Below are 27,412 nucleotides of genomic sequence, written 5' to 3'. Positions count from 1 at the left end.
GTTATCAATTAGGTGTGGTCAGTAATAGGATATTTTAATAGTTCAATATTTGGGGAATCAAAAATTATATGCAGCTTTTGAACTGTGCAGTGAAGGATGGAGGCCAGCACCCTACCCCCATGTTATTCAAGGGTCAGTTGTATTTGAAAAAAAGTTTTAACATAGGTAAGAGACAATTTTGGTGGGGGAAATGGTTGGGATCTTTTTTTTTTTAATAATAATAAAGAAATGTTTTTATTACAACATCCAATAAGAAGAAGATAATCAGGAATGGAGTAGAAAAATACAGCAGAATCTCAAAATCAATACAAGGAATGGAGGATTGAAAAGTTAATTAAACTAATTCCTTATTTAAAAAATAAGGAAAAGGTACACATAAGTAGATGAAATAATAGATAAACTGAAAGAAAAAATCAAGGATATCAATTGTTAAATGCCATGAAGAAACTGATTCTTTTGTTAAAAAACAGATTGTCAGATTGTGTGAGATTTAGAGGGGAAAAAAATCCCTGCTATTACAAAAGTTTGAGTTAAGGAAGATATTTACCTTTTTTTATTTATTTCATTGCCAGATCATTTATTTTGATTAGTTTTTAATTAAGCTTAAAAAATTCAAGCAGTTTAGAATTTTACTCTTAAAAGTTACTGTGGTAGGGGCACCTGGGTGGCTCAGTCAGTTGAGTGTCCCGGCTCTTGATTTCAGCTTAGGTCATGATCTCCGGGTTGTGAGTTGGAGCCCCACATTTGGCTCTGTGCTGGCAGCACAGAGCCTGCTTGGGATTGTCTCTCTCCCTCTCTCTCTCTGCGCATCCCCTGCTTGCGATCTCACTCTTTCTCTAACATAAATAAATAAATAAACTTTTTTTAAGTTATTATGTTAGAACATTATGTACTTATTTTAGTAGAGTAGCCATTTCTTGAACTATTTTTGAAGCTTTTTTAACAAAGATTCTAATGCATGATCTTTTTTTTTTTTTTAAGTTTATTTATTTTTGAGAGAGAGAGTGTGTGTGTGTGTGTGTGGGCACGATCAGGGGTTGGGCAGAGAGAGAGGGAAAGAGATTCCCAAGCAGGTTCTGTCCTGTCAGTGTGAAGCCCAGTGCGGAGCTCAGTTCCACGAACTGGGAGATCCTGACTTGAGCCAAAATCAAGAGTCAGACGCTTAACTGAGTACCCAGCTGAGCACAAATGCATGATCTTTAAAAATATTTGCCCTGAAACCATAAGAGACTCTTAAATATAGAGAACAAACTGAGGGTTAATGGGGAGGGGAGGAAACAGAGGGGAGGGGAAAATGGGTGATGAGCATTGAGGAGGGCACCTTTTGGGAGGAGCTCTGGGTGTTGTAGGTGAGCAATGAAGCTTGGGAATCTACTCCCGAAGCCAAGAGCATACTCTATACACCATATGTTACCTAACTTGACAATAAGTTATATTTAAAAATATTTATATACTACCTTTTTCCCATTAAAAAAATAAATTAGGAGAAAATACAAAGAAGAAAGTAAAAATACTAATCTCACCACGGAAAACTTAACATGTTTAACATTAAAGTGTTTATCCTTTCTCTACACATATACACAATTTTTAATAAAACGAGATGATATTATAAAATAAAATAATAAAAAAATGAAATATTTGCCCTGGTGGTATACCTTCTCCTTAGGGGGAAAGCAAATCCTTGTCCTAGGTTTTGATTCGATAAACTACATATATATGTACATATACATATCTGTAACCTTAAAGTAATAATTTCCTCGTCTAATTCATAAAACAATGATAAGACAGTTTGAAAACAGTCCTAAAAAATACACTTGTGTAGCATCTTTGGAGTATACTTTCCAGGAAGCTGTTGTTTAAAAGCAGTGTTCATTAGGATTTTAAGTTCTGATTAGATGTAAACTCTTTCTTGCTGCACTGTCCAGGTAGTAAATGGAGAAGTTTTATTTTCCTTTGGTTATTAAATCTTTTTTTTCATTCTATTTCTATGAAGTACAAATAATTTGTATATTTAGAAAAAAAATAATCCTCCCACCTGAGTAGAAGCGTTTGACTTCTAAATTTTTTTTTTTCTTTTTAGTGTGGACGAAGTCAACTCATTCTTAGAAAAGTTCAGACATTACTACAACGAGCTCTTGCTTTAAACCCTGAGCAATCAGAATTTGCTACAGAACTTGGATACCAAATGATTTTACAAGGAGACATGAAAGAAGCATTGAAGTGGTATAATACCGCCATGAAACTGGATGAAACTAGTGTCCCCGCACTAATTGGTATGACAACTGTTTCTATAAGTGTTCCTCAGATATATATACATAATAATTCCTTTTAATACCTGCTATTAAAGAAGAAAATATGGGGCGCCTGGGTGGCTCAGTCGGTTAAGTGTCCGACTTCAGCTCAGGTCACGATCTCACGGTCCGTGGGTTCGAGCCCCGCGTCGGGCTCTGGGCTGATGGCTCAGAGCCTGGACCCTGCTTCAGATTCTGTGTCTCCCTCTCTCTCTGCCCCTCCCCCGTTCATGCTCTGTCTCTCTCTCTCTCAAAAGTAAATAAATGTTAAAAAAAAAAAAAATTAAAAAAAAAAAAAGAAGGAAATATGTTGTAGTTTTCTAAAATCAAACTGTCCTCCACTATCCACAATAGAAAAAAACATAAATCTTTAAAAATAAAGTTTTCATTTTTAAAAAAAATTTTTAGGTTTATTTATGTTGGAGGGGGGGAAGAGAGAAAGAAATCCCAAGACGTGGGGCTTGAACTCACAAACTGAGATCATGACCTGAGCCAAAACTAGTCGCATGCTTAACCAATTGAGCCACCCAGGCGCCCCTTTTTAATTTCACTTGGTTTTAGACAGAGCATGAACTGGGGAGAGGGGCGGGGGGGGGGGGGGAGAGAGAGAGAGAGAGAGAGAGAGAGAATGAATCGGAAGCAGGCTCCATGCTCAGCACAGAGGCCAACCCAGGGCCCAACCAACTCGAGTCGGATGCTCAACTGACTGAGCCATCCAGGTGCCCCTAAAGGTTTCATTTCTTATGTAGTATCTTGCGATAATAAACTTTTATGGGGGTAGTTCCCATAAATTCTGAAGTCCTTAGTAACTGATTTTATATAGGTACAAAGCTGGCAATTTTATTTCCTTTTATTCTCTTTTCTTTTTTAAATCTGATGTAGTATTTATGACTTTATTGTATTTTATTATAATGTATCAATACTTTAATATATTATGGGGGGAAAAACCTATTTTATTAATCCTTGTGTTGTTAGCTTGAAGTGTACATACCTGAATGGATGTGGACTTTGACTATTTTTGTCCTGTTTGGCTTTAGGAGTTATCCGATGTCAATTAATAGAAGGGCAGTTACAGGATGCAGATCAGCAGCTCGAATTCCTTAGTGAAATTCAGCAGTCTATTGGAAAATCTGCGGTACAGTATTTTATTTTATCAGATCATATAGATCCTAGCTACTGTTTATAAAATATGAAATTTTTTTTAGTAATAGTAATGGCTTTAAAAGACTAATATATGATAATTTTAATGTATGATTGCATTTACTAACTTACCTCCTTGCAGAATTAGACTTTAAGTAATCTTGTATAAGAGTCTAAAAGTTTGGCTCACCTGAGTGGCTCAGTCGGTTGAGCGTCCGACTTCGATTCAGGTCATGATCTCACAATCCGTGAGTTCGAGCTCTGCATCAGGCTCTGTGCTAACAGCTTGGAGCCTGTAGCCTGCTTCAGAGTCTGTGTCTCCCTCTCTCTGACCCTGCCCCGTTCGTGCTCTGTCTCTGTCTCAAAAATATATAAGCATTAAAAAAAATTTTGTTTTTAAAAAGAGTCTAAAAGTTTGTCTAAGCTAATACTTAAATTTAAATAAATATTGCACATAAATAGCACTTCATATGTGTTTGAAATCTAAGTAGAAATAAATGGCTTTACAACTGAATGGGATAATTAATGGCAACTGCTTAATTTGTAGGAATTAATTTATTTACATGCAATTCTTGCTATGAAGAAAAATAAGCGACAAGAAGAAGTTATTAATATGTTAAATGATGTTCTGGACACTCATTTTTCACATTTAGAAGATTTACCACTTGGCATACAATATTTTGAGAACTTAAATCCTGATTTCTTACTAGAAATTATTACAGAATATCTGAATTTCTGCCCAATGCAGGTAAGTAATTCTGGGACTTTTTTTCAATGAAAATATTTACAACATCATTTACACAGTGTTTTATGAATGTGTTAATAAATCGTCTTTCACGTATTAGATTTTATCTGCATCTTACAATGGTAGTATTCATATCTATATTAGTTGAAATAGTTTTTAAGTCAGAATATTTATGCCAATGACTGCTATCAAGTAATGTATTGGTTTATAAATATTCACTTGTAGTTCATAGAATGTTAATATCTTCACTTCAGGAGAAATATTAGAAATTGTTAAAGTCAGACATTCATGTCATACTTGAATCTACTACATAGCATCTTTTTTTTTTTTAATTTTTCTTTTTTTTTTTTTTTTTAACGTTTATTTGTTTTTGAGAAGAGAGAGACAGAGCATGAGTGGGGGAGGAGAGAGAAAGAGGGAGACCCAGAATCTGAAACAGGTTTCAGGCTCTGAGCTGTCAGCACAGAGCCCAACGCAGGGCTCGAACTCACGGACCACGAGATCATGACCTGAGCCGAAGTCAGACGCTCAACCGACTGAGCCACCCAGGCACCCCTGAATCCACTCCATAGCATCTTAAGGGCCCATCCAACCTTTGGGTACACTCAAAAGTGCAGTTCTTACTGTATAACTGTAACTGTTAGACTGCATTTCCTGTGTTAAATCAGACTTAACTTCATGTTAAAAAAAATTCACCTGTGTCCTGGTCATCCTCCTGCTCTCTGAAGTGGCACGGGCAAGTCCAGTTACTTAGCCAAAGCAAGGGTTATTCCTCATTCATAAAACAGACCTTCAGATTTTAGAAATTAGTTTTCATGTTCTCCCTAAACAAGTCCAGGTTTTTAGCCATTTATTTTTATATGACATAGCTATAACCCTGCTCGTGGGCCTGAGGATAGCCTTTCTTCTGTTAGTAAGCTCTCCTTAAGGTCACTAGTCCAAATGTGGGTTTGGCCCTGGCAGATCCTCTTCTCCCTAATTCTAGATGTTCTTCTAGCTGCTTTTGTGAATCATACGATATTATCGACCCCTATTGAATTAATAGTTAACTAAAGTCTTTTGATCTATTATTCACTGTAACTTAGGACCGAACTGTAGACTCTACATTTATCCCTGTGAAACCTGATCTCCTCAGACTCCTCTCATAATTCCAGATTACCGTATTATTTTAGATCCTGATTGTCATCTATTTTATACAGATCTTAGTGTCATCCATTATCTGCCTTATGTAGCACTGAGTAGAACTGAAAATGGAGCCTTTTATTGAACTACCAGAGAGTTGTTTCCAAACTGATGTGGATCCGTTAGTCAGCACTTTCTCATTACGACAGCAGATGACTTTACGTTATATTCAGCTCATGCTTCAACACAGGAATATCATAACAGGAAGTGTCAGATGTTTCATTGCTAAAAGCATAATTCTTAGCATTCTCCCTGATTTACAGCTTCCATAATTGTGTTAATAAGGAAATGAGGATAATGGCCTTTCTTTAGGGAAGCCATGCGACTTTTGTTGATCACTATGTCATTTTCCAAACTTGTATAAATCTTTTTTTTTTTTTAATTAGCCCTTTGGGGGGCACTTGGGTGGCTCAGTCGGTTAAGCATCTGGCTCTTGGTTTTAGCTCAGGTCATGATCTCACAGTTGGTGGGATCGAGCCCCACGTTGGGCTCTGTGCTGATGGTGCAGAGTCTGCTTGTGATTCTGTCTCTCCCGCTCTCTGCCCCACTTCCCCCCCACACCCGAGCTTGTCCTCTCATGCTGTATCTCAAAATAAATAAATAAACTTAAAAAATAATAATAAATTAACCCCTCTGGAATAGGGTTGATCCATGTCTTCCCTGTCATGATGTGCTTTCAGTTGCTTAGAATTAGAATGCATTTTTCAGTACTTGTGCAGTAATCAGAATTCACTCAATGAATGCTTGTAGAGTACCTAGGACTTTGCTTGGAGCTGGGGAAGTAGTTGTGAAAGGATAAAGTACAGCCTTTGTCCTCTATGAAGCATATATATAACTAGCAGGAGGAGACAGATAATATAACCAATTATATGGTGTATTAGAAAATCTCAGAAGAAATAGGTGATAATTTTTAAAAATTTTTTTTAATGTTTATTTATTTTTGAGAGAGAGAGGGAGAGCACAAGCAGGGGAGGAGCAGAGAGAGAGAGAGAGACACAGAATCTGAAACAGGCTCTAGGCTCTGAACTGTCAGCACAGAGCCCGACGCAGGGCTCGAACCCACGAACTGTGAGATCATGACCTGAGCTGAAGCTGGACGCTCAACCAACTGAGCCACCCAGGCGCCCCTAGGTGATAATTTTAGATAAGATGATCTGGTTAGGCCTCATTAAGTGGTAAAAGTTGAACAAAAACGTGGTGTTCATGTGGAGATATGGTATAGATTGTCTCCGGCACAGAGAACAGTTGTGCAGTGGCCCAAAGGCCACAAAGAGACTAATGTGACAGGGATGGAGTGAGGAGGAGGTCACAACAGAGAAACCAGACCACGTAGGTCCTTAGAGGTGTTGTCCCTCCCCTGGCATCGATTCTGAGTACAGTGGGGAGCCGCCAGAGGGTTTACAGCGTCATCTGACTCAGTAATTTAAAAAGGATTTCTGTGGCAGCTGTGCTAAGAATTAACTGTAGGTGGAGCAAGAAATAATGTGTTAAGTGGCAATTGTGTCCCTAGTCCACAACATTTTGTGTTCCCACCCCCCCCCCATATAACCTTTGTCAGCATGGCAGCACCTAATTAACATTCATAATGGTGTTTTCATGGGGAAATATCAGAAAGGCAGACTTGCCTCTCCAGTTCTGTTCCTTGCCCCTTTTATATTTGGTTTTTAATCAGACAGATGTTATTTTAGAGATTGTCCACATACAATTCACTCTGAAAGTGTTTACAGCAAAAATGATGGTTGTTCTCAATAAATAACTCTTAGCAGGTGGTAAAGAACCTTTGCCACCTATATCACCTACACTTTCACTGTTTTCAGTTACACTGAAAAAATAAATACTTTTGAAGAATTTACTCTGTATTCATACTATGTGAAAGAGTGTAAAATTCTGATCTTCAAGGCACATAAAGACCCTAACCCTATAAAAGAAGCAAAACAAAACATGAAACTACTTTGGAATTGTATAAGATAATGTAGGATGCTAAATTTTATTACATAACTTATAAGTGCTGTAGAAATTTAAAGAAGTTGATGTATTGTAGGCATCAGTGGTCATATTTTGAAATAATTTTTGAGTGCACATTTTTTTGTGACTCAACATAGTGAAGAGATGTGGTAGTTTCTTTTCAGTAGTAATGTCTCATTGTAGGAGTGATTGTAAGACACTATACTCTAGTTAAAAATATATACGTGTGGACGGGCGCCTGGGTGGCTCTGTCAGTTAAGTGTCAGACTCTTGACTTTGGCTCAGGTCACGATCTCACTGTTTGTTAGTTTGAGCCCTGCATGGGGCTCTGCACTGACAGTGGAGAGCCTGCTTGGAATTGTATCTCTCCCTCTCTGCCCCTTCCCCACTTGGTCTCTATCTCTCTCTTGAAATAAATAAAAATAAACTTAAAATAAAAAAGAGTATATATGTATGGAGTGTAGGGGGACAATGGGGAAGATTATTTTTCAAATTAAGGACACATCATCAGTAGGTCAAAGCAGGGGGAATAAACGTTTGATATTTAAACTAATAGCACATTTGTAACTTGTGAGTGGGTAACCCTTGGATAAAGATTGGTTGGGTAGACAGCCATTAAAACAATAAACAAATGTTCTAGTAGTTTTAGTTACCATATTCACTATGTATTAATAAAAAGAGAAAAAAAATCCTTTGAAAGCCTTTGACATGCCAGGCAGAGAAGCAGAGAATGTGAACGTGTGAGACATTTGGTATAATACACATGAGTGTGTTCTACCCTCTGACTTCTAGGAAAAATAATTTTCTAGAAACTGAACTTACAGTACTCTAGGGGGTAATGCAAGTTACTGAACTGTGTAAATCATAGGCAGGTCTAGAATTAGAACTACATTGCTTGACTCTCATTTCCAGCAAGAAGTTCTGTCTCTCAGTTATCTTTCCTTTGAGTATGTTTCCTTGACAGTTTTTGAACAAATATGCTCCTTTCATGTTATCAAATCAGTAACTGTGTAATAATCTCATAACTATTTTGCTGAATAAAAGCCATTACATGGTCTGCTCACAGATCCCAAGGGGATAAATTAGTATTAGTCATGTTATAGGAAAGATATTATTGCAAAAATAGAATAAGAGAAATTTTGGGAAAATAGGTAGTTTTGCTAGTTACACTAAAATTTAGTATGTTTGTTTACTTTTAGCTAAATACTAATATAATTATAAAATGATGTGCTAATTTGTTTTGTTTAGCCTGCAAGTCTTGGGCAACCTCTTTCTCCACTTCTCAGACGTTGTACCTCAATCCTGGAGACTATAGTAAGAACTGTACCAGGTCTACTGCAAGCTGTCTTCCTTATAGCAAAAGTGAAATATTTATCAGGTAGAATATAACTTAAAAACTTAAATTAACCTTTTAATTCTGATGTTGATAAAAACAAAGGTATGTTTAAGTACTCCACATACTTGGAGAATAGTCACATAAGATGCATTTTACTTGTGCACAAACAAATAATTTTAGTCCAAAATAAGATTGTGTAAAATTGCATTAAATTATTTTGTGTTTAATTCTTTATAAATCAGCATAAATTTTCACTGTTCAAGTGAATTGCCAGGAAAAAGCAGTTGTACCATTTACAAAAAAGTCCATCAGATGGTACTTAGATGGCAATAAGAATTCATAGCCATTAATCCATAGTTGACTCATTGGTATAGCCAGATGCAAAGTTTACCAGGTTTCAGGCCTTTATGAAATGTGTTGATTAATTCCTGCTTAGTTTCTGTGATTATGTATAGCTAAAAAAAAATAACCCCAGGTTTATAACCTTAGTTTTTTAGGACACAAACAGGTGTGTGACTATACACATAATAGATCATTCTTTGTGCTTATATTTATGTACCTTTGGTAGATGAATTGCCACACAAAGTAAATTAAGTTTGTAAAATCATTAAGAGTAGAAACCAGCTGAAAGATATTACCGTAAACAATTATTTCTTGTATGTAATGGAGGGAGAAGATTGACTTTATAATTTATCTGACCTCAGTTTTAACTGTTAAAAAAGGAACTAGGTGATCTCAAAAGTTTGTATCTCTAAAATACTCTATATGTGGGGCGCCTGGGTGGCGCAGTCGGTTAAGCGTCCGACTTCAGCCAGGTCACGATCTCGCGGTCCGTGAGTTCGAGCCCCGCGTCAGGCTCCGGGCTGATGGCTCGGAGCCTGGAGCCTGTTTCCGATTCTGTGTCTCCCTCTCTCTCTGCCCCTCCCCCGTTCATGCTCTGTCTCTCTCTGTCCCAAAAATAAATAAACATTGAAAAAAAATTAAAAAAAAAAAAATACTCTATATGTAAGAAGTGGCTTTATAATACCTTCTTCTGATTAAGTTCTACTATTGAGCCACATGATATTTCTACTTTTCCTCTCAGTTGAAACAGTATTATCTACTAGGTGATTAAACAGACTTTGAGTTCTGTGATTAATTTATTAAACAGTTACTATTTATTTTGAAAATTGATATAAATCAGTCTCAATATAGTATTACTTACTTGCCAAAGTCTCATAGATGGACACTCTTTTTAAAAAGAGCAGCCTTGGGGCGCCTGGGTGGCTCAGTCGGTTAAGTGTCCGACTTCGGCTCAGGTCATGATGTCACGATCCGTGAGTTCGAGCCCCGCGTCGGGCTCTGTGCTGACAGCTCAGAGCCTGGAGCCCGTTTCAGATTCTGTGTCTCCCTCTCTCTCTGCCCCTCCCCTGTTCATGCTCTGTCTCTCTCTGTCTCAAAAATAAATAAACGTTAAAAAAAAATAATAAAAATTTAAAAAAATAAAAAGAGCATTTGAAGTAACGCTGGCATGTGTCCAAATAATGGTATCCTGATAAATTGCCAAATGCAATGACTTCTGACCTGAGAACTACCTGGAGTTGGACCAGTCTTCACAGGTTAGGGGCACAGACACGAGCCACAAGTTCAGGGATTGCCAAGGCCATCTGAACTTCTGATTAGCTGACTACAGATTCAGGGTTTCTATGACTCCTCAGCTTCAAATTCTCTAGAATGACTCATAGAACTGAGGAAACCACTTAGTTAGAGTTTTAGTTTAGAAAAAAGATACTAATCCAAACCAGCAAAAGAGAGAGATGTACGGGGTTGGGTATGGGAGGGTCCCAAATGTGAAGCTGCTGTTGTTCATTATAGAGCGCACATAAAGTTTCCAACACATGTGTATATGACAATACATAAAGAACATTAATAGCCAGGGAAACTCAACTCAGGTTTAGAGTTTTTATTAGAGTTTCATTATATAGGCACAGATCGAATCATTGGGTGTGTGATTGAACTCAGTCTCCAGGATCCTGCTCCCCAGTCCAAGTAGAAAACATAGTTCAAAGCCCCAACCCTCTAAGTACTTGGTTGGTCTTGCTGGCGGGGATAGTCCCCGTGGAGTCATCTCCTTAACATAAGCTATCTAGGGCCTCACCATGAGTCTTCTCACTTAGGTAAATGATCAGAGCTGACCTCGAACAACAAAGATTTCCCTCTCACTTGGGAAATTCTATGATTTCAAGACTCCTTCCCAGGAAATGGGACAAAGGCCAGCCAAATTCTGTGTTACACCAGACCCTAACAAAGAGATACATGTAGGACAGAAATATCTTTCATTTTCTCCTTAAGGGAAGTTGGGCCATTCTTCGATAAAAATGTGATGTTGATGTGTTCTTTGTTTATGTGGCTATTTTCCCCAACAGTGATTACCCATTTCTCATTTTTAAATATTTAGTGACCTTCTAAATACTAACTCCACACATCTTTCCCCCTCATCACCATTAAACAAAACAATAAAAATTCTGATCTCAATTATTCATATAGTCCTCATATTCTTCAGTCTCTTTTTTATAAATCCTGATTCTTTCCTATGTACTTTCCCCCTTAGCAGTAACCTCCAGGTTATCTCCTTAATTCTTCTACATGGAGGTGGTAATTTGCACACCAGGTTATTATCCTTAACCTTTCCATTTCCTTTTCTGCCTGTTCGATTCTTGAGCGTTAGATCTTATCACAACAAAAAATAATCCAATATTATTTATTGTGTTTGATGGTTGATTGACAAATTTTGATACTATATTTATTAAGTTATTGTGCAGCCTCAGCCAGTTACTCTGTCTCTAAGAAAACTGTTTTCTGGTTATGTGGATTTTGTCATTGGTAGTTTAGGCCTTTGGGAACGGGAAGCCCTAAGTGTAAGTCTTATTTGGTCTATTGAGGTATCATGTAAGGTTAAGGAGAGTAATGGAACAGAGAATAATTTAGGGCTTGTCCTTCCCCCATGCTCCTAACAAGGTTGAATGGGGAGTTGGGCTCCTATACCTACTACTTAAAGCCAGTCTATGAGATGGCTTTGGGCAGATCACTGTAGGTTACATCACTAGAAAGTTCTTCTGGGACCTAGAGTTCATGTCTTTCCTTCTCTGAAGAGCCTCTTTTGACCCCAAGTACCAGCCGAGCCTAACAGATTCCGAATCACCCATTCTTGTCACTTTAATTTTGATCATTTCTTCCATCTAAGACTCCCAGATGTACAGAGTATGTATGCCCAAAACACTGACTATTTCAGTTGGTATTTAGAAGCATATTAAATCAGTAGTTCATATTTCTGAACGTCTGGAATATATCCTTATGCTTTTTTTGTTATTCTATATATAGTGATAAAATTTCTAGCCAAGAATGATTCCAAGACTAGATCTTCTTTGTTAATGTAAGAGACGTTACAGAATTCTACCTATTTAAATGTCTATGTTTTGCAAAACTTACTGTAATAAAATTGTAAGCAAAATTTTTTTGATCAGGAAAATAAATAAAGGTACATTTATGGTCCTCTCGGTAACAACAGTAATGGACCCTGATCCATATATTCACAGCTTTTCTCTGCCTTGCTCCTTATGGAGCTCCTTATGGAGCTCCTTATGGACTTACAGGTATATCCTTTCATGAAGTCTAGAAGGAGGCTAGCTACCTGGTGCAGGTAGAGAGGTTATACTGCCTTATGAATAGAGAACTTTAGTTTAAATACTGGAACTCTCCATAAACTCCTCATGACCCTCTTCTCTCTCACATCTCTGTCTCTTAACCATTTGAATTACAATGCTTTGTTTCTGTCATTAGGTGACATTGAAGCAGCTTATAATTACCTGCAGCATTGCCTAGAACACAATCCTTCTTATGCAGATGCGCATCTCCTGATAGCTCAGGTTTATTTGTCTCAGGAAAAATTCAAATTGTGTTCTCAGTCACTTGAACTTTGCCTGAGCTATAATTTTAAGGTAAGTATTCCAAATTCACGTGGGAAGGGACATATCACCCTCCTTGAACCTTTAGCAGATACTTACATATTCAGCTATCTTGCATTTTTGCTTATATGTTTTGCTAAAAAATGTATTTTTAATGGAAACAAGTTTGGATTCACAAGCAGTGGGAGAAAACATGGAGGCAGCTGTGGTATAATTAAAAAACCGTAAGGAGTTGGACACAGAATACCTGGGGGGTCAGTGTCTAGTCACTTATCTCTCTCTGAACCTGTTTTCTTTTCTATAAAACTCATATAATAACACCCTACAGTTATAATGAGCATTAAGTGCAATAATGGATGTATATAAAAATAATTGTAAGCTATAGAACATTATGCCAAATATTTTTATGTGTAAGAACTTTATTTTACTGCTTTTTTCTTTCTTGGATTGTGGCTTTAATAACATCTTTTTAGAGTCATCATCAAAGAACACCTAGTCATTTTGAAAGTTCATATATGGTTTGAGGATATAAACACACTAGGTTTCTATCCAAGATATTCTGTGTTACATCCCATATCTCTAAGCATTGGGGAAAATCATAGGTTCAGGTGCTTCCTAACTACCTAGAATCATGGAGGAGCTCCTCAAACTTTGTTTTTGGTTCACAGGGTCTTGAACCCTATTATGTGAGGACCCTTCAGTGGACTGGATAATTTCAAGATTTGCAGAAGGCAGTGCCTGCTTCTTATGTCACTAGTTCCCAAGACGGGTGGTACATTATGACCCCAATGCCAGTACCCTATCCCAAGAAATTGAAATCTCAGAGAGAAGAATAGAAGCATGAGTAAATTTACACAAAGCCCATCAGCAAATGTGATGCCTAGTTAAGGCTTAGAGCTGCAGCCTCCAGGGCAATTGTAGCCATCCTAGACATTAGATGACTGCCACACTGCCTCATTCTGGATCATCTCCTTCCTTTGACTCCTTCTTCATTCATTTTGTCATTCGCTTATTTTTTTCTGTAAACACTTTGGATAGCCAAAATAAAGATAGAAGCTTCATTGCTACAGGTTTCAGAGTAGTATCAGGGTAACACCAAGTTTGACTAAAATGTTCTGAAATTTTTAATCCTAAAATTAAAAAATAGAAGAAAAGGGAAAAACTGTGTTTCTAGAAATCTAATGACTTTATATCAGTACTAGAAGTCCCAGATAAATGCCTTGCCTGAAAACTAAATTTCTTAGAATATACTTGCTAGCCTTGGGGCACCTGGGGGGCTCACTCAGTTAAGCGTCTGACTTCAGTTCAGGTCATGATCGCATGATTCGTGGGTTCGAGTCACATATCGGGCTCTGGCTTGACACAGAGCCTGGAGCCTGCTTCAGATTCTCTGTCTCCCTCTCTCTCTGTCCCTCCCCCACTCATTCTCTCTCTCTCTCTCTCTCTCTCTCTCTCTCTCTCTCAAAAATAAGATAAACATTAAAAAAAATTTTTTTTAAAGAATATATTGGCTAGTCTTTTTTTAAAGTATTTTCTCTTCTATCATGGTAAAAGCCCATCACCTGGTTTGTCATCCAGAAGGATGCTAGAGAATGGCAGTTTCCTTGAATCTGGTATCACACAGTAAATGATCAGAAAATTAATAAGAGGGCAGAAATAGACCTCAGGTACATAATACAGGCTGAGTGTCCTCAGAGATTCTGTTATTTTAATGTTTGGTGGATTGTAAATTATGTGTTGATGTTGTATGTATATTCTAAGGAAGTATTTCTGAATATTATTTTTTCAGGTGAGAGAATGCCCTTTGTATCATTTGATAAAAGCTCAGTCACAAAAGAAAATGGGAGAAATAGCAGAAGCAATTAAAACCCTGCATATGGCAATGAGTTTACCAGGAATGAGGAGAATTGGAGCTTCCTCAAAATCAAAACACAGAAAAACTGAAGTTGACGCAAACCATCGTTTATCAATCTTTCTTGAGTTGGTAGAGGCTCACCGCTTAAATGGAGAACAGGTAAGTCAAGTTTTAATTCAGTAGTTCAGCTCTGAACTTTGTTATACAAGTGTACATATTAGTAGGAAATGGAAAAGCTAAAATTGTTTTCTTGGCCAAATGATAAAGTTTAGAAAATTTCTCATTACTTTGAACCAAATCATGTCCTTTCTTCAAGTCCCTGAAGTTAAACATAATTTGTACCTGGATGGCCTTAGGTATCAGTGTACTTACATTAGCTACCAGGCAATAGAATAATACATGTGTAATATAATATGAGTAATAATATAATTTAATAAGTACCATGAAATGAATGAATGTAGTATAACGTATATAGCAATATAATGTGTGATGATCTCAGCTACCATGAAAGGTAATAATATAATTGTCATTCTGTGAATTCCTGAAAGGACTCCCACACATGCACATACACGTATGTACATGTGCACACAAGTACTACTGGAATCAAATGAAAGTACCAATCTGAAATTCTAATAGTTGAGAAAACAAAAGGAACACTTAATGAATATACCTTTGGTAAATTTATAGGGTGATCATAAAATCAAATACTTAAAATAATATATACAATAATATAATGCAGTATAATACAACATAATATAATATAATATAATATAATATAATATAATATAATAAATAGACAGGAAGCAGGCAAGGATGCAATTCTGAGAGAGGAGTTAAAGCCTTATAGAAAATGAAGAACTTAACATCATTTAGGTCTGTTTTTTAGATTGCAACAGTTGCTAGTCAGTTATTTTCATATTTTAGCGGAAATGAAGAAGGCTGTGTCTAGATACTTGCCAAATCGCAAAATAATTTCTATTTCACTAATACATTAACATAAATACATAACAAGAACCAGTTCTACCACAGATAGTTGATTCTAAAATGCACTGTTTTTTTTCATGTTAATGTTTCTGAAATCGGAATGTCTTATATTCTCTAAAATTGATATTGATCTTAAAAGACATTTTAGTTTCATTGAGGTACAGACTTGAAAATGAGGTAATGTATTCAGCTGAGGCATAACAGAACTGCTCCTGGTATAGGGAATAAAGTAATCTGCTACTTGGTGAAGAGCCATTTGGTTCAGTGGATGATTGTGGACTGGATCCCATCACGGGGGCAATAATGAACATGGCTTCTTAACTCTCCAAATTTCATTTTCCTTGCTGCAAGATGGGAGTTTTTGTGAGAAGGTTTAGAGGGGTTTTGTGAGAATTAAATGGGTTAATACAATGCTGGATACAAAGTAAATGCTTATTAAATTACAGTAGCAGGAGCTCTTTCATAGCAATTGCCATTGTCCTAGTCATGAAAACACTTTTCACCTAAAAAATATTCATACTGTCATCTGAATTTGGTGTCTGAGTTTAGTTTTAAAATTTTGTACTTTTCAGAAATCTGTCATTTTTCATCATACCTGTGCTATAATTATTGTTCATTCTGGATTAGTAGAAAATCTTCATTTCTAATGTAATTTGTTGAATATTTTGAAAGAATGTTATTTTAACTTCATCTTTATAGCATGAGGCAGCGAAAGTTATACAAGATGCCATCCATGAATTTTCTGGGACATCTGAAGAATTGCGTGTTACTATTGCTAATGCAGACCTAGCTCTGGCCCAGGGAGATGTTGAGCGAGCTTTAAGTATGCTTCGGAATGTTACCGCTGAACAGCCTTATTTCATAGAGGCCAAAGAAAAAATGGCAGATACTTATCTGAAGCACAGAAAAGAGAAAATGTTATATATTACTTGTTACAGGTAAATGATTATTTCAACCCATTGTATTTTGACACATTTACTTCTTAAAATTAGTTCCCAGATTTCTTTCTTCTTTAACTGCTTTACAGAGATATTTCATAGACCCTTTCCTTAATATGTTCTACTACCAACCACAGTCACACTAACCAAGCAACTCACTCTCCTAAGACATAAATCATTAATGATGATGATTATTCTGTGGCTTACTCTAGATTCTTAACTTTCCTCCTTCATTAGATGTTATTTCTAGACCTTAAACCTTTCTGTTTGGGAAGGGGAAAAGCAACTGTTACATATATTCTAATAGCTTAAGAAAACTATAATATAACAACAATTCAGGGGCTAAATGGTCATATTTAATGCTCAGCATAATAGTTATAGCAATAGAAAATTATGACTTAGTATACACCACGCCAAGATATGGATTACAAATTTTCCTTGGTGAAAGGGCAGGTGCATTATGTCATACACTGGTGCTCTTACTGGGATCGACAACACACACAGGTTGTTCTTACTCTTATAAACATACAAGCACACACTTCATGTAAGAAGAGATCAACATTCTTATCTGTTGAGAACATAGCACAGTGTTGATGAATTATTTCATTGGCTCATCTATATCATGTAAATATCAAAACTTAGAAAGCTGTTCAGGTTCTTTGTAGGTGCTGAGTGATTCGAAGAAACTGAGCAGCACCTGTGTATGGGTGGATGAACTAGAGGTCCTAGATCTTATTCCCTGTGATGTTTCCAAAAGATCAGCACCGTCATCTCTCATGATCAGAAGATATTTAAAAATAAGATTGATTTGTTTTGGATGCCCTATAATATAATAGTTAAAAGCATAGGTCTTGTTTCAGGCAGATCTGACACATTAGTTATAGGCTTCAATTCTTAGTGTCATGTATAAAGTTATACCTCGCATATAGTTTTTCGACCAATTGAGTGAGATGCTGTACATTACTGATAGCGTCACATCCTGTTTTGGTGCCTTTGCTCTCACATCATTTCAAAATTAAAGGTAAAAAATGTATTTTCATATAATGAGAGCTTATATATTTACTGTCTACCAGTACTCTTGTTACCTGCATATCAAAAAATGGAAAGATTTAATGGAAAAAAAAAAAGTTGATCTAGCATAAATAATCTGGGTATGAATGGGTTGTTTTTTTTTTTTTTTCTTTTACAAGGTAGAAGATACTCTGAAAGCTATGGCTTAATTGAAATAAGTAAACTTACTTTTTATTTAATTCTTTTAGAAGAAGATATTTATATTCAGGATACTAACTAGAATTGGTCTGATTTCTAGAGAAATTGCTGAGAGAATGCCCAGCCCTCGTTCTTTTCTTCTCCTTGGTGATGCATACATGAATATACAAGAGGTAAAGTTTCTGATGCTACTGAACTTAGATTTAAAAAACAAACAAACAAACAAAAAACTCCTTTTTGTGATTAACATAATATTCTATTTAAAGGAATGTTTTAAGTGTTATTTAAAGATCCAGTCATTACAGTAAAAAGGAAATAACCATTACAGTAAAAAAGTTGTTTTCAAACTGAGATCCAGTAATTCAGCATTATCATTATTTGAAATAGATAGGATACCAGAAACAAGGTAAGAGTCTCTTTTAAACAGAAAAATGAAGAGAGCCAGTAATGAGTTACACCTACACTAGTGACTGTCACCTCTCTGACAGTGGTAATGTTTCTAGACTTAACTATGTACTTTATTTGTCTCACTGAGTGAGTACTACAGATACAGAGCTTAATTACAGAAATGTTGCCCTTTAAAAGGATCCAGCTAAGCTGTTTATTCATTGCTTATTTTTTGAATCTGCCAACATTAGCCAGAAGAAGCCATAATAGCGTATGAGCAAGCATTAAATCAGAATCCCAAAGATGGAACACTGGCAAGCAAAATTGGGAAAGCACTTGTCAAAACTCACAACTACTCAAAGGTAAGTACTTTATGTACTTGAGATATGCCTATTGGATTAAATGTTTCAAACCCTGCTCTCTAGGAAGTCTACAGCAAGCACTGTTTGTATCTTGATGGTTATAAACTCCAAATTTATATTCACAAACTGGAATTTATGTTAAAGATTTTGTCAATGTCTCAGATTCTTGACCACTGCATTTTGCAAAGACTGGAGCCTAAAGTTTACTTCTGGCTTCATCTTGCACCTAAACCCTGCAACCAGTCAATTGTGATAACATTATATCTCTTTCATTATAGGACAAAGCATAATAGCTGTCCTTTCTAATGAACCAGTTTTGGTAAGCCATGTGCTTTTATTTCCCTCTAGTAGGGATAATGGATTTTCCTTTAGTTGTTATATTCTTGTTCTATTCCTGGTAACTACTGAACATATATATTTGCATTCAATGCATTCAATGGCCTCTGGAATAAAACTGGTAAAAAAAAAAAAAAAAATTCACCAAGCAGTTTTCATTAACTGCTTTTCATAAGAAATGCCAGTTGCCTTATGTGATGTTTGATTGTCTAAAAAAATGGCATATTTAACTGATAGGTACATGCCTGAGTTTCTGCTAGGTTATTTCCAATTTTTCTATGCTTTAAATCTATAATGTATAAAATATCTATGCTTGAACACCATTCTCATTGCCTTATTTTCCTAACTGAAACGGATTTTGTTTAGGCAATCACTTACTATGAAGCCGCTCTGAAAAGTGGACAACAAAATTATCTTTGCTATGACCTGGCTGAGCTTTTATTAAAATTGAAATGGTATGACAAAGCAGAAAAAGTTCTTCAACATGCTCTAGCTCATGAGCCTGGTATGAAAGTCTTTCTGATTTGAAAAAAAAGTATACCATATCTGATATGTCTGATCTGTTTTATTTTTATATTATATAAATGTTCATTTGTATTCTCGGTATTATATATGTGAGGTTGGTTAATTCATTATCAGAATGTCAGTCTACTAAAATAGGATATTTGAATGATCTAATAACAGGTTTATGAAATAGTTAATTGTGCCATAGAAAGATACTTTACTTTCCAGAATAATATGAAACTACATCTGATGTTTAGACAAGTAGACATTTTTATAATCTTTCCTCTTAAGTTTTTTTTTTTTTTTAATTCAACACAATCCAAGAATGTAATGTGTAAGTCTCCAGTTTCTCATGTGAATTCTACTTGCCCTGTTCTCAAACTACCTTCCTAGAGGTAATACCATTTTTGTGTTTCAGTGTATATGTAAGTACATAAGTATAATATGCATAATTTTTCTTTTTGAATGTATTGTTCTTCCTATTCTGGAATTTTTTCCACAGATAGCATATCCCAGATACAGTTTGTTAGTACATTCATATCATTCTAATGGCATCATAATATTCTATAACTCAACAGTTGTTTTTTTTTTATTATGACTCCATGTTTTTCTTTTTTAACTTTCTTTCAATTATTGGACTTTTTTTAAGTTTATTTATTTTAGAGAGAGAGTGCAAGCAGGGGAGGGACAGAGAGAGAGAGAGAGAGAGAGAGAGAGAGAGAGAGAGAATCCCAAGCAGCCTCTACACTCTGCACTGAGCATGTCATGGGGCTCGATCCCATGAACTGTGAGATCATGATCTGAGCTGAAAGCAAGAGTGGGATGCTTAACCAACTGAGCCACACATATGCCCCCAATTATTAGATATTTAGCTGATTTTCCATTATTTTAATATTTATAAACTATGTTACAGTGAGTATCCTTGTATTTCATTCTTTGGTGTATAGTTGCTTATATCCTTTTTTTTTAGTACTCTGTTTGAAAAATTTTTATTTAATTTATTTTTTAATTTACATCTAAGTTAGTTAGCATATAGTGCAACAATGATTTGGGAAGTAGATTCCTTAATGTCCCTTACCCATTTAGCCCATCCCCTTCCCATAACCCCTGTTATGGGAACCCTCTGTAACCCTCTGTTTGTTCTCCATATTTATGAGTCTCTTATGTTTTTATCTCCCTCCCTGTTTTTATATGATTTTTGCTTCCCTTGTGTTCATCTGTTTTGTATCTTAAAGTCCTTATGTGAGTGAATCATATGATATTTGTCTTTCTGTGACTAATTTCGCTTCGCATAGTACCTCTAGTTCCATCCACGTAGTTTCAATGGCAAGATTTCATTCCTTTTGATTGCCGAGTAATACTCCACTGTATGTATACACGACATCTTCTTTATCCATTCATCCGTTGATAGATATATGGACTCTTTCCATACTTTGGCTATTGTTGATAGTGCTGCTGTAAACATTGGGGCATGCATGTGCCCCTTCGAAACAGCATACCTGTATCCCTTGGATAAATACCTAGTAGTGCAATTGCTGGGCCGTAGGGTAGTTCTGTTTTTAATGTTTTGAGGAACCTCCATACTGTTTTCCAGAGTGGCTGCACCAGTTTGCATTCCCACCAGCAGTGCAAAAGAGATCCTTTTTCTCTGCATCCTCACCAACATCTGTTGTTGCCTGAGTTGTTAATGTTAGCCATTCTGACAGGTGTGAGGTGGTATCTCATTGTGGTTTTGATTTGTATTTCCCTGATGATGAGTGATGTGGAGCATTTTTTCATGTGTCGGTTGGCCATCTGGATGTCTTCTTTGGAGAAGTGTCTATTCATGTCTTTTGCCCATTTCTTCACTGGATTATTTGTTTTTTGGGTGTTGAGTTTGATAAGTTCTTTATAGATTTTGGATAGTAACCCTTTATCTGATATGTCGTTTGCAACTATCTTCTCCCATTCCGTTGGTTGCCGTTTAGTTTTGCTGATTGTTTCCTTTGCTGTGCAGAAGCTTTTTGTCTTGATGAGGTCCCAGTAGTTCATTTTTCCTTTTGTTTCCCTTGCCTCCGGAGACATGTTGAGTAAGAAGTTGCCGTGGCCAAGGTCAAAGAGGTTTTTGCCTGCTTACATTTAGGTCTTTCATCCATTTAGAGTTTATTTTTGTGCGTGGTGTAAGCAAGTGGTCCAGGTTCATTTTTCGGCATGTCACTATCCAGTTTTCCTGGCACCACTTGCTGAATATCAATTCCATTGGGTATTCTTTCCTGCTTTGTGAAAGATTAGTTGGCCATACATTTGTGGGTCCATTTCTGGGTTGTCTATTCTGTTCCATTGATCTGAGTGTCTGTTCTTATGCCAGTACCATACTATCTTGATGATTACAGCTTTGTAATATAGCTTGAAGTCCGTACTTGCTTATATTTCTTAAGAGTAAGATGCTAAGTCAAAAAAGTATGTGCATTTAAAATTTAACTGGAGGGCAGTTGTTAGGTCTTGTATATAAACCAATTTGACAATAAATTGTATTCATTAAAAAAACTAATAAAAATAAGATAAATTTAACTGGATACTGTCTAAATTGCCTTCTTATAAGTTGGTACAAATTTACCTTTTTTTTTCATTTTGGAGAGAGAGAGAGGGAACAAGCAGGGGAGGGGCAGAGGGAAAAAGAGAGAGAGAATCCCAAGCAGGCTCCACTCCCAGCGCAGAGCCTGATGGCAGGCTCACTATCACGACTGAAAGATCATGACCTGAGCTGAAATCAAGAGTTGGAGACTTAACCGACTGAGCCACCCAGGCACCCCTATACAAATTTGCTTTTTTAAAGATTTTTATTTTTAAATAAAATCTAGTGCTTACTCATTGTCAAAATTTAAAGATTACAGAAGTGAGTGAAAGTTGTGTTGTCCCAACTTTCCAGAAAAAAAAAAAAAACACATTTACTTTGTGTATCATCCTAATTAGTGTCTCTGCCATGCCTCTCTTTGTCTCTCTCACACAGAATTACATACCACATTTTTCCTGCCAAAATGGGATCATATTATACTGTACATCTACAGTAGACATTTTTCACTTAATAGCTTCTCTTCATGTTGGCAAATATAGCTTTTCTTTATTTGCTTTAGTATAGATATTCTATATCTTGATATAATAATTTATTTGATGAGTCCCTTATTGATAGACATTTAGACTGAAGAAAAGTTGAAGACAATATGAGATAAGCTTCTTGTTTTTATACCTTTGAGTTGAGTTGTGCCGCATCATTCTTTCTTAAGGTCAAAAATGTCCCATCATTGTGTTGTGTTAATTATAGGGGAGAAAACCACTTCAATTTGAATTTCTTTGATAATCGATAAGGTTAGGCATCATTCCATGTCTGTAGATCACATTTCCTTCTAGGATGTTTTCATTTATATCCCTTGCTTTGACCCTGAACCTCTGATTAATCATCTGTCACCTGTTAGTCATTTGCAGACATTTTCTCCTGAGCCTATCCCTTTTTTTTTTTTTAATTGAATTTGTCATTTCCTTAGTCAAATAGAATAGTCAATTATTGTATATACCAGCCTTTCCTTTTTTTGAGTCCTGAATTTCCTCTCATACTCAGAAACTATCTTCCTTCATCTTAACATCATAAAAATACTCTTTTATATTTTCTGTAATTTTTGTAGAACTTTAGTCCATGTACAGTTTTTACTATATAGTTTCCCAAATGGAGACCCAATTTTATTTCTGTGCCATTTATTGAGATGCCATTAATAAACTTATTTGTTTGTATGACTAATTCTGAGAATCTTCATTTTGTTGCCCTGCGTTATTTTTCTTTTGCCAGTATCCTATCCACTGTAGCTTTAAAATGTCTTCAGAGGTGCCTGGGTGTCTTAGTCAGTTAAATGTCTGACTCTTGATTTTGGCTCAGGTCACAAGCTCATGGTTTGTGAGTTTGAGCCCTGCATTGGTCTCTGTGCTGACAGCACCACAGAGCCTGCTTGGAATTCTCTCTCTTCCTCTGTCTTGTATGTGCGCGCTCTCTCTCTCTCTCTCTCTCTCTCTCTCTCTCTTTCTGTCTCTCTCCCTCAAAATAAATAAATAAATATTTTTTAAAAAATAAAATGTGTTTGGGTATATGATAAGGCCAGCCCACTCGAAGTTTTCTAGGATTTTCAAAAATAGTATTTTCATTTAGCTTTGATGAGGTTGGTGCTTAAATTTGCCTAATTTTGGATTTATTCACCATATAAAGTATCAGTCCATAAAAATATTTGCATGGGTCTGTCAGACCTTGCTTGAAACACTACAGATAGCCTTAAATGTGCATATGCATTTTTGAAAAGGTTGTAGAGGAAGAGTGATTCAAGTAGCATATTTTACTTATATGGGTATAAATTTATTACACTTACATAATATAAATGCTTTCGTGTAATAAATATTTGTTGAGCACACCCCATTGTGCACTTAGATGCCTTCATGTGCATTTCATTATATACTGTTTCATTAATGTCCACATTCATTTTTGAGGCAATTATAATTATTCCCATATTTAAACTAAAACCTAAGACTCTGTTTCCTTGACATATCTAACTTAATCTAGCTGAAGTAGCCAGCACCTGGATTCTAATAAACATCTTAAACTTAGCATGTCTGAAACAGAATTACCGATCTGCCTCCCCACATCTGTCCTGCATGCAACCTTCATTGTCTTAATAAGAGCTTTATCCCTCTAGTCATTGCTGAGAGCCCGGATCCTAGCCATCACCCTGTCCCTGCCTGTAGGAAATCCTGTTGATTCCCCTTAGGCTGGGGTTTTAAAGAAATACTATATATAAACCACCTTGATGTATATGTGGCACAAAATCAAGAGTCAGACACTTAACCGACTGAGGCACCCCAGGTGCCCCTCAGACTGATCATTTTTAGATTTCTTAAGTGAGGTTGAATGGCTATGTTTTTAAGTAATTTGTTCATTTCATGAACTTGATAAATAGTAAAAGAAACATTTTCTTATTTATGTATGGTTCTATTATTGCTCTTAAATCACAAAATAATAATACCAAATATTTAAATAGCACTTACCATGTACTAGACTATTTTAATTGCTTTGCATATGCACACTTGTTTCATAACTTACTTTTTAAGTTTTACAACAACCCTATGAGATGGGTACTATTCTTTCCCTTATTTTACAGATGAAAGGGAAACACAAAATGTATAAGTATCTTGTTCAAAGTTAAATAGCTAGTAAGTGATAAGGACTAGATTTGAAACCAGACAGATTGCCATCAAAGTCAGTGCTCTTAGTGACTGTACTTCATTGCTTATCAAGTGTCTATTATTTTAAAAACAGCCATTATCTTCCTAATTGCATGTAGCAACTACTCTATCTCATTTTTTAATGATTTCAATCAGCATAAATATTTATACAGTTAAAAATGAAAATTGAAATTCTTACATGTATTGTTACATTGTTATCTCTTAATATAAGTCTAAGAAAAACCTTGTTGTTATCCAGTTCCTTAGCTTTTCTTCCAGCTAGTTTTTATCCTAAATCTTTTTTCTTTGTTTAATTTGGCCATCCCTCAGTTAACTGACTGAAAGTTTTTCAACTTTATTCACTATTTCTCAAAATCATTCTTTGTAAAGACCTGTTTCAAAACTTGTAGAAAAATGCAAATGTTTATTTAAAAATGACTATTTGTTCCCAATACCTTCTCTCATAGTAAATGAACTGTCCGCTCTCATGGAGGATGGACGTTCTCATGTTCTCCTAGCAAAAGTTTATAGTGAAGTGGAAAGACCTGGTGATGCCATAGCTTCATTACAACAGGTAAATGTACTTGTGAGTGCTTGTGGGGTGTCGGAGGGGAGGGGAGAAGGGAATACATCACAGGTAGGAGAAAGACCAGTTTTTTTGGCCCAACTACCACAGAAAATAAGTCAAAATAGAAATAATGATCAAATGCCAATGATTGTACTGTTTAAATGTGTTATTGATAATCGTTGTAACAATTACAGCAAGTTAATATTTTTAATCCACTTTTGTAGCTGAGGAAGCTTGGTTTAATAATTTGTGTAAAATCACATGACCAGGGTCATAGGCAGGATTTGAATTCAGTTTTTTCTACTTTTGTTTATTTATATCTTCCTTAGTTTCCCTTAATATTTTGGGGGTTTTCAGAGGAGAGGTTTTATACACATTTCCTTAGATATATTCCTAGGCAGCTGATGGTTTTTGATGATTTTTCAACTTCTAGTTTGCTATTAGTTTTTTTTATAAATGACTTAAGTTTTATCTACTGCACTTTCTGCATGAATCAAGATGGTCGCATGAATCTTCCTTTTTTTCTTGTTAACGTGGTGTATTAAATTGGTTTTCAAATGTTAAACCACCCTTATATTCCTTAAATATATGTCACTTTGTTGTGATTTTTTTTTTAAAGATATTGCTGGGATTTAAAGATACTCACTAATACTTTGTCTAAAATTTGTATATCTATGTTCGTAAGGGAGATTGGATCTCTAAGACTGTTGCTGTTTCTTTAATATTTGGAGTAATTCAAAATTAAAACCATTTCTACCTCAAGGCTTCGTTGATGGCAAGTTTTTATTAAAGGATTCCACTGAGGGTTTCAGACTGATCATTTTTTTTAAGTTTATTTATTTTAAAAGAGAGAGCACATGGGTAAAGGGCAGAGAGGGAGACTGCCAGTGCAGAGTCTTACACGGCGCTCGAACCCACAAACCGTGAGATCATGACCTGAGCCAAAATCAAGAGTCAGACACTTAACCGACTGAGGCACCCCAGGTGCCCCTCAGACTGATCATTTTTAGATTTCTTATGTGAGATTGAATGGCTATGTTTTTAAGTAATTTGTTCATTTCATTAATTGTCAAATTTATTGACTAAGATTTGTTCATTGTATCTTATTTTTTGAATGTCTGCAAGTGCTATAAAAATATCTTCTTTTATGGCCCCGATACTGATGATTTTATTTTCCTTCTACTATTAATGATCAGTTACACGAGGAGTTTATTAATATTTTCAGAGAACCAATTTTCCCCTTTTCTGGCTTCATTAAATGTTTTCCCTTTATCTCATTAATTAGTTTCCTCTACTTTCTTTGGATCTGGTTTGCTGATCTTTGCCTAGCTTATTGATGAATTATTGTTAGATAATGGATTAGTTAGCCTTAGTTCTGTTCTTACTAATTTAAGGTGAAAATTTTTCTCAAAGCATTGCTTTAGCTACCTCTCACAAGTTTATTATTATTCAGTTCATAATATTCCTCATTTCCCCTTTGATTACTTCTTTAACCATGGGTTATTTAGAAGTGTAGTATTCAGTTTCCAAACAGTTCTGATTTTCTTGTTACCTTTTTTTTTTTTTAATACCTCTTAATCCCTTTCACCTATTTTGCCCATTCCACTACTCCCTCCCTTCCGGCAACCACTAGTTCTCTGTATTTGAGTATTATCTTTTGGATATTGATTTCTAGTTAAATTCCACCGTGGTCAAAGACATACTTTGAATGATTCAATCCTTTGATATTTGTTAAAGCTTGTTCTGTGTCCTACATTATAATCAGTTTTGGTATAGGTTCTGTGTGGATTTGAAATAATGTGTTTCTGGCATTACTGAGCACTTAGTTCAACATATGTCATTTGAGTCAGATTTGTTAATTGATTTATACTACATCTTTGCTGAGCTTGAAGTGGAATATAGAGTACTTCATTACTAATCCTATATGCTTTCTAGAATCCCACACTGCTTGACACCTTTTGACCCAATTTTCATGTACCCAGAAGAATTCTCCATTCTCCAAATAATTTATCAAATGTTTTGATTTTGAGCTTTAGCTAACAGTGGTGTGTGTGTGTGTGTGTGTGTGTGTGTGTGTGTAAAATAACCTATATTTCAGTAATTTGCCCAATATGTCCAATAATTTTTTTTATTCTAGTTATGAATGAATTGATCTTGGACTATTAGATTTCTATGATACTCATTAAATTTCTGTGATACCCATCTAAGTTTATGATTTCATTAAAATATGTAATCTTTAAAATCTTAATATCTTATCCTTAATTGGTATGGTTTTATCCCTATTTTTCTATCACATAAGAGAATTTCACCTAACCCTAGGTTAGCTATCATTAGCTACAAGAAAAGTGTAATTTTGGTAAATTTAGACTTTTAAAATATTTTAGAAGTGAATTTGGCTTATTTTACTTTTTTATAAGTATTGTCACAG

At 35.6% G+C, this 27,412-nt stretch overlaps 1 protein-coding gene across 2 annotated transcripts in view; it reads left to right on the top strand.

Annotated features, from left to right (window-relative positions):
• The window catches only part of TTC21B (tetratricopeptide repeat domain 21B), an 82,942-nt gene that overhangs the window by 20,931 nt on the left and 34,599 nt on the right, over positions 1-27,412 (top strand). For both annotated transcript variants that reach the window (XM_030325033.2, XM_030325034.1), the window contains 11 exons: positions 2,081-2,273; positions 3,329-3,426; positions 3,979-4,179; positions 8,572-8,701; positions 12,479-12,636; positions 14,393-14,617; positions 16,142-16,380; positions 17,690-17,762; positions 18,228-18,338; positions 19,041-19,179; positions 24,884-24,990. In XM_030325033.2, the coding sequence (XP_030180893.1) occupies positions 2,081-2,273; positions 3,329-3,426; positions 3,979-4,179; positions 8,572-8,701; positions 12,479-12,636; positions 14,393-14,617; positions 16,142-16,380; positions 17,690-17,762; positions 18,228-18,338; positions 19,041-19,179; positions 24,884-24,990 (1,674 nt within the window). The remainder of the gene's footprint in view (positions 1-2,080; positions 2,274-3,328; positions 3,427-3,978; positions 4,180-8,571; positions 8,702-12,478; positions 12,637-14,392; positions 14,618-16,141; positions 16,381-17,689; positions 17,763-18,227; positions 18,339-19,040; positions 19,180-24,883; positions 24,991-27,412) is intronic.

The sequence above is a fragment of the Lynx canadensis genome, chromosome C1, assembly GCF_007474595.2.
Source record: "Lynx canadensis isolate LIC74 chromosome C1, mLynCan4.pri.v2, whole genome shotgun sequence".
Taxonomy (NCBI): Eukaryota; Metazoa; Chordata; class Mammalia; order Carnivora; family Felidae; genus Lynx; species Lynx canadensis.
This window is presented reverse-complemented; position numbering and strand designations above follow the sequence as displayed.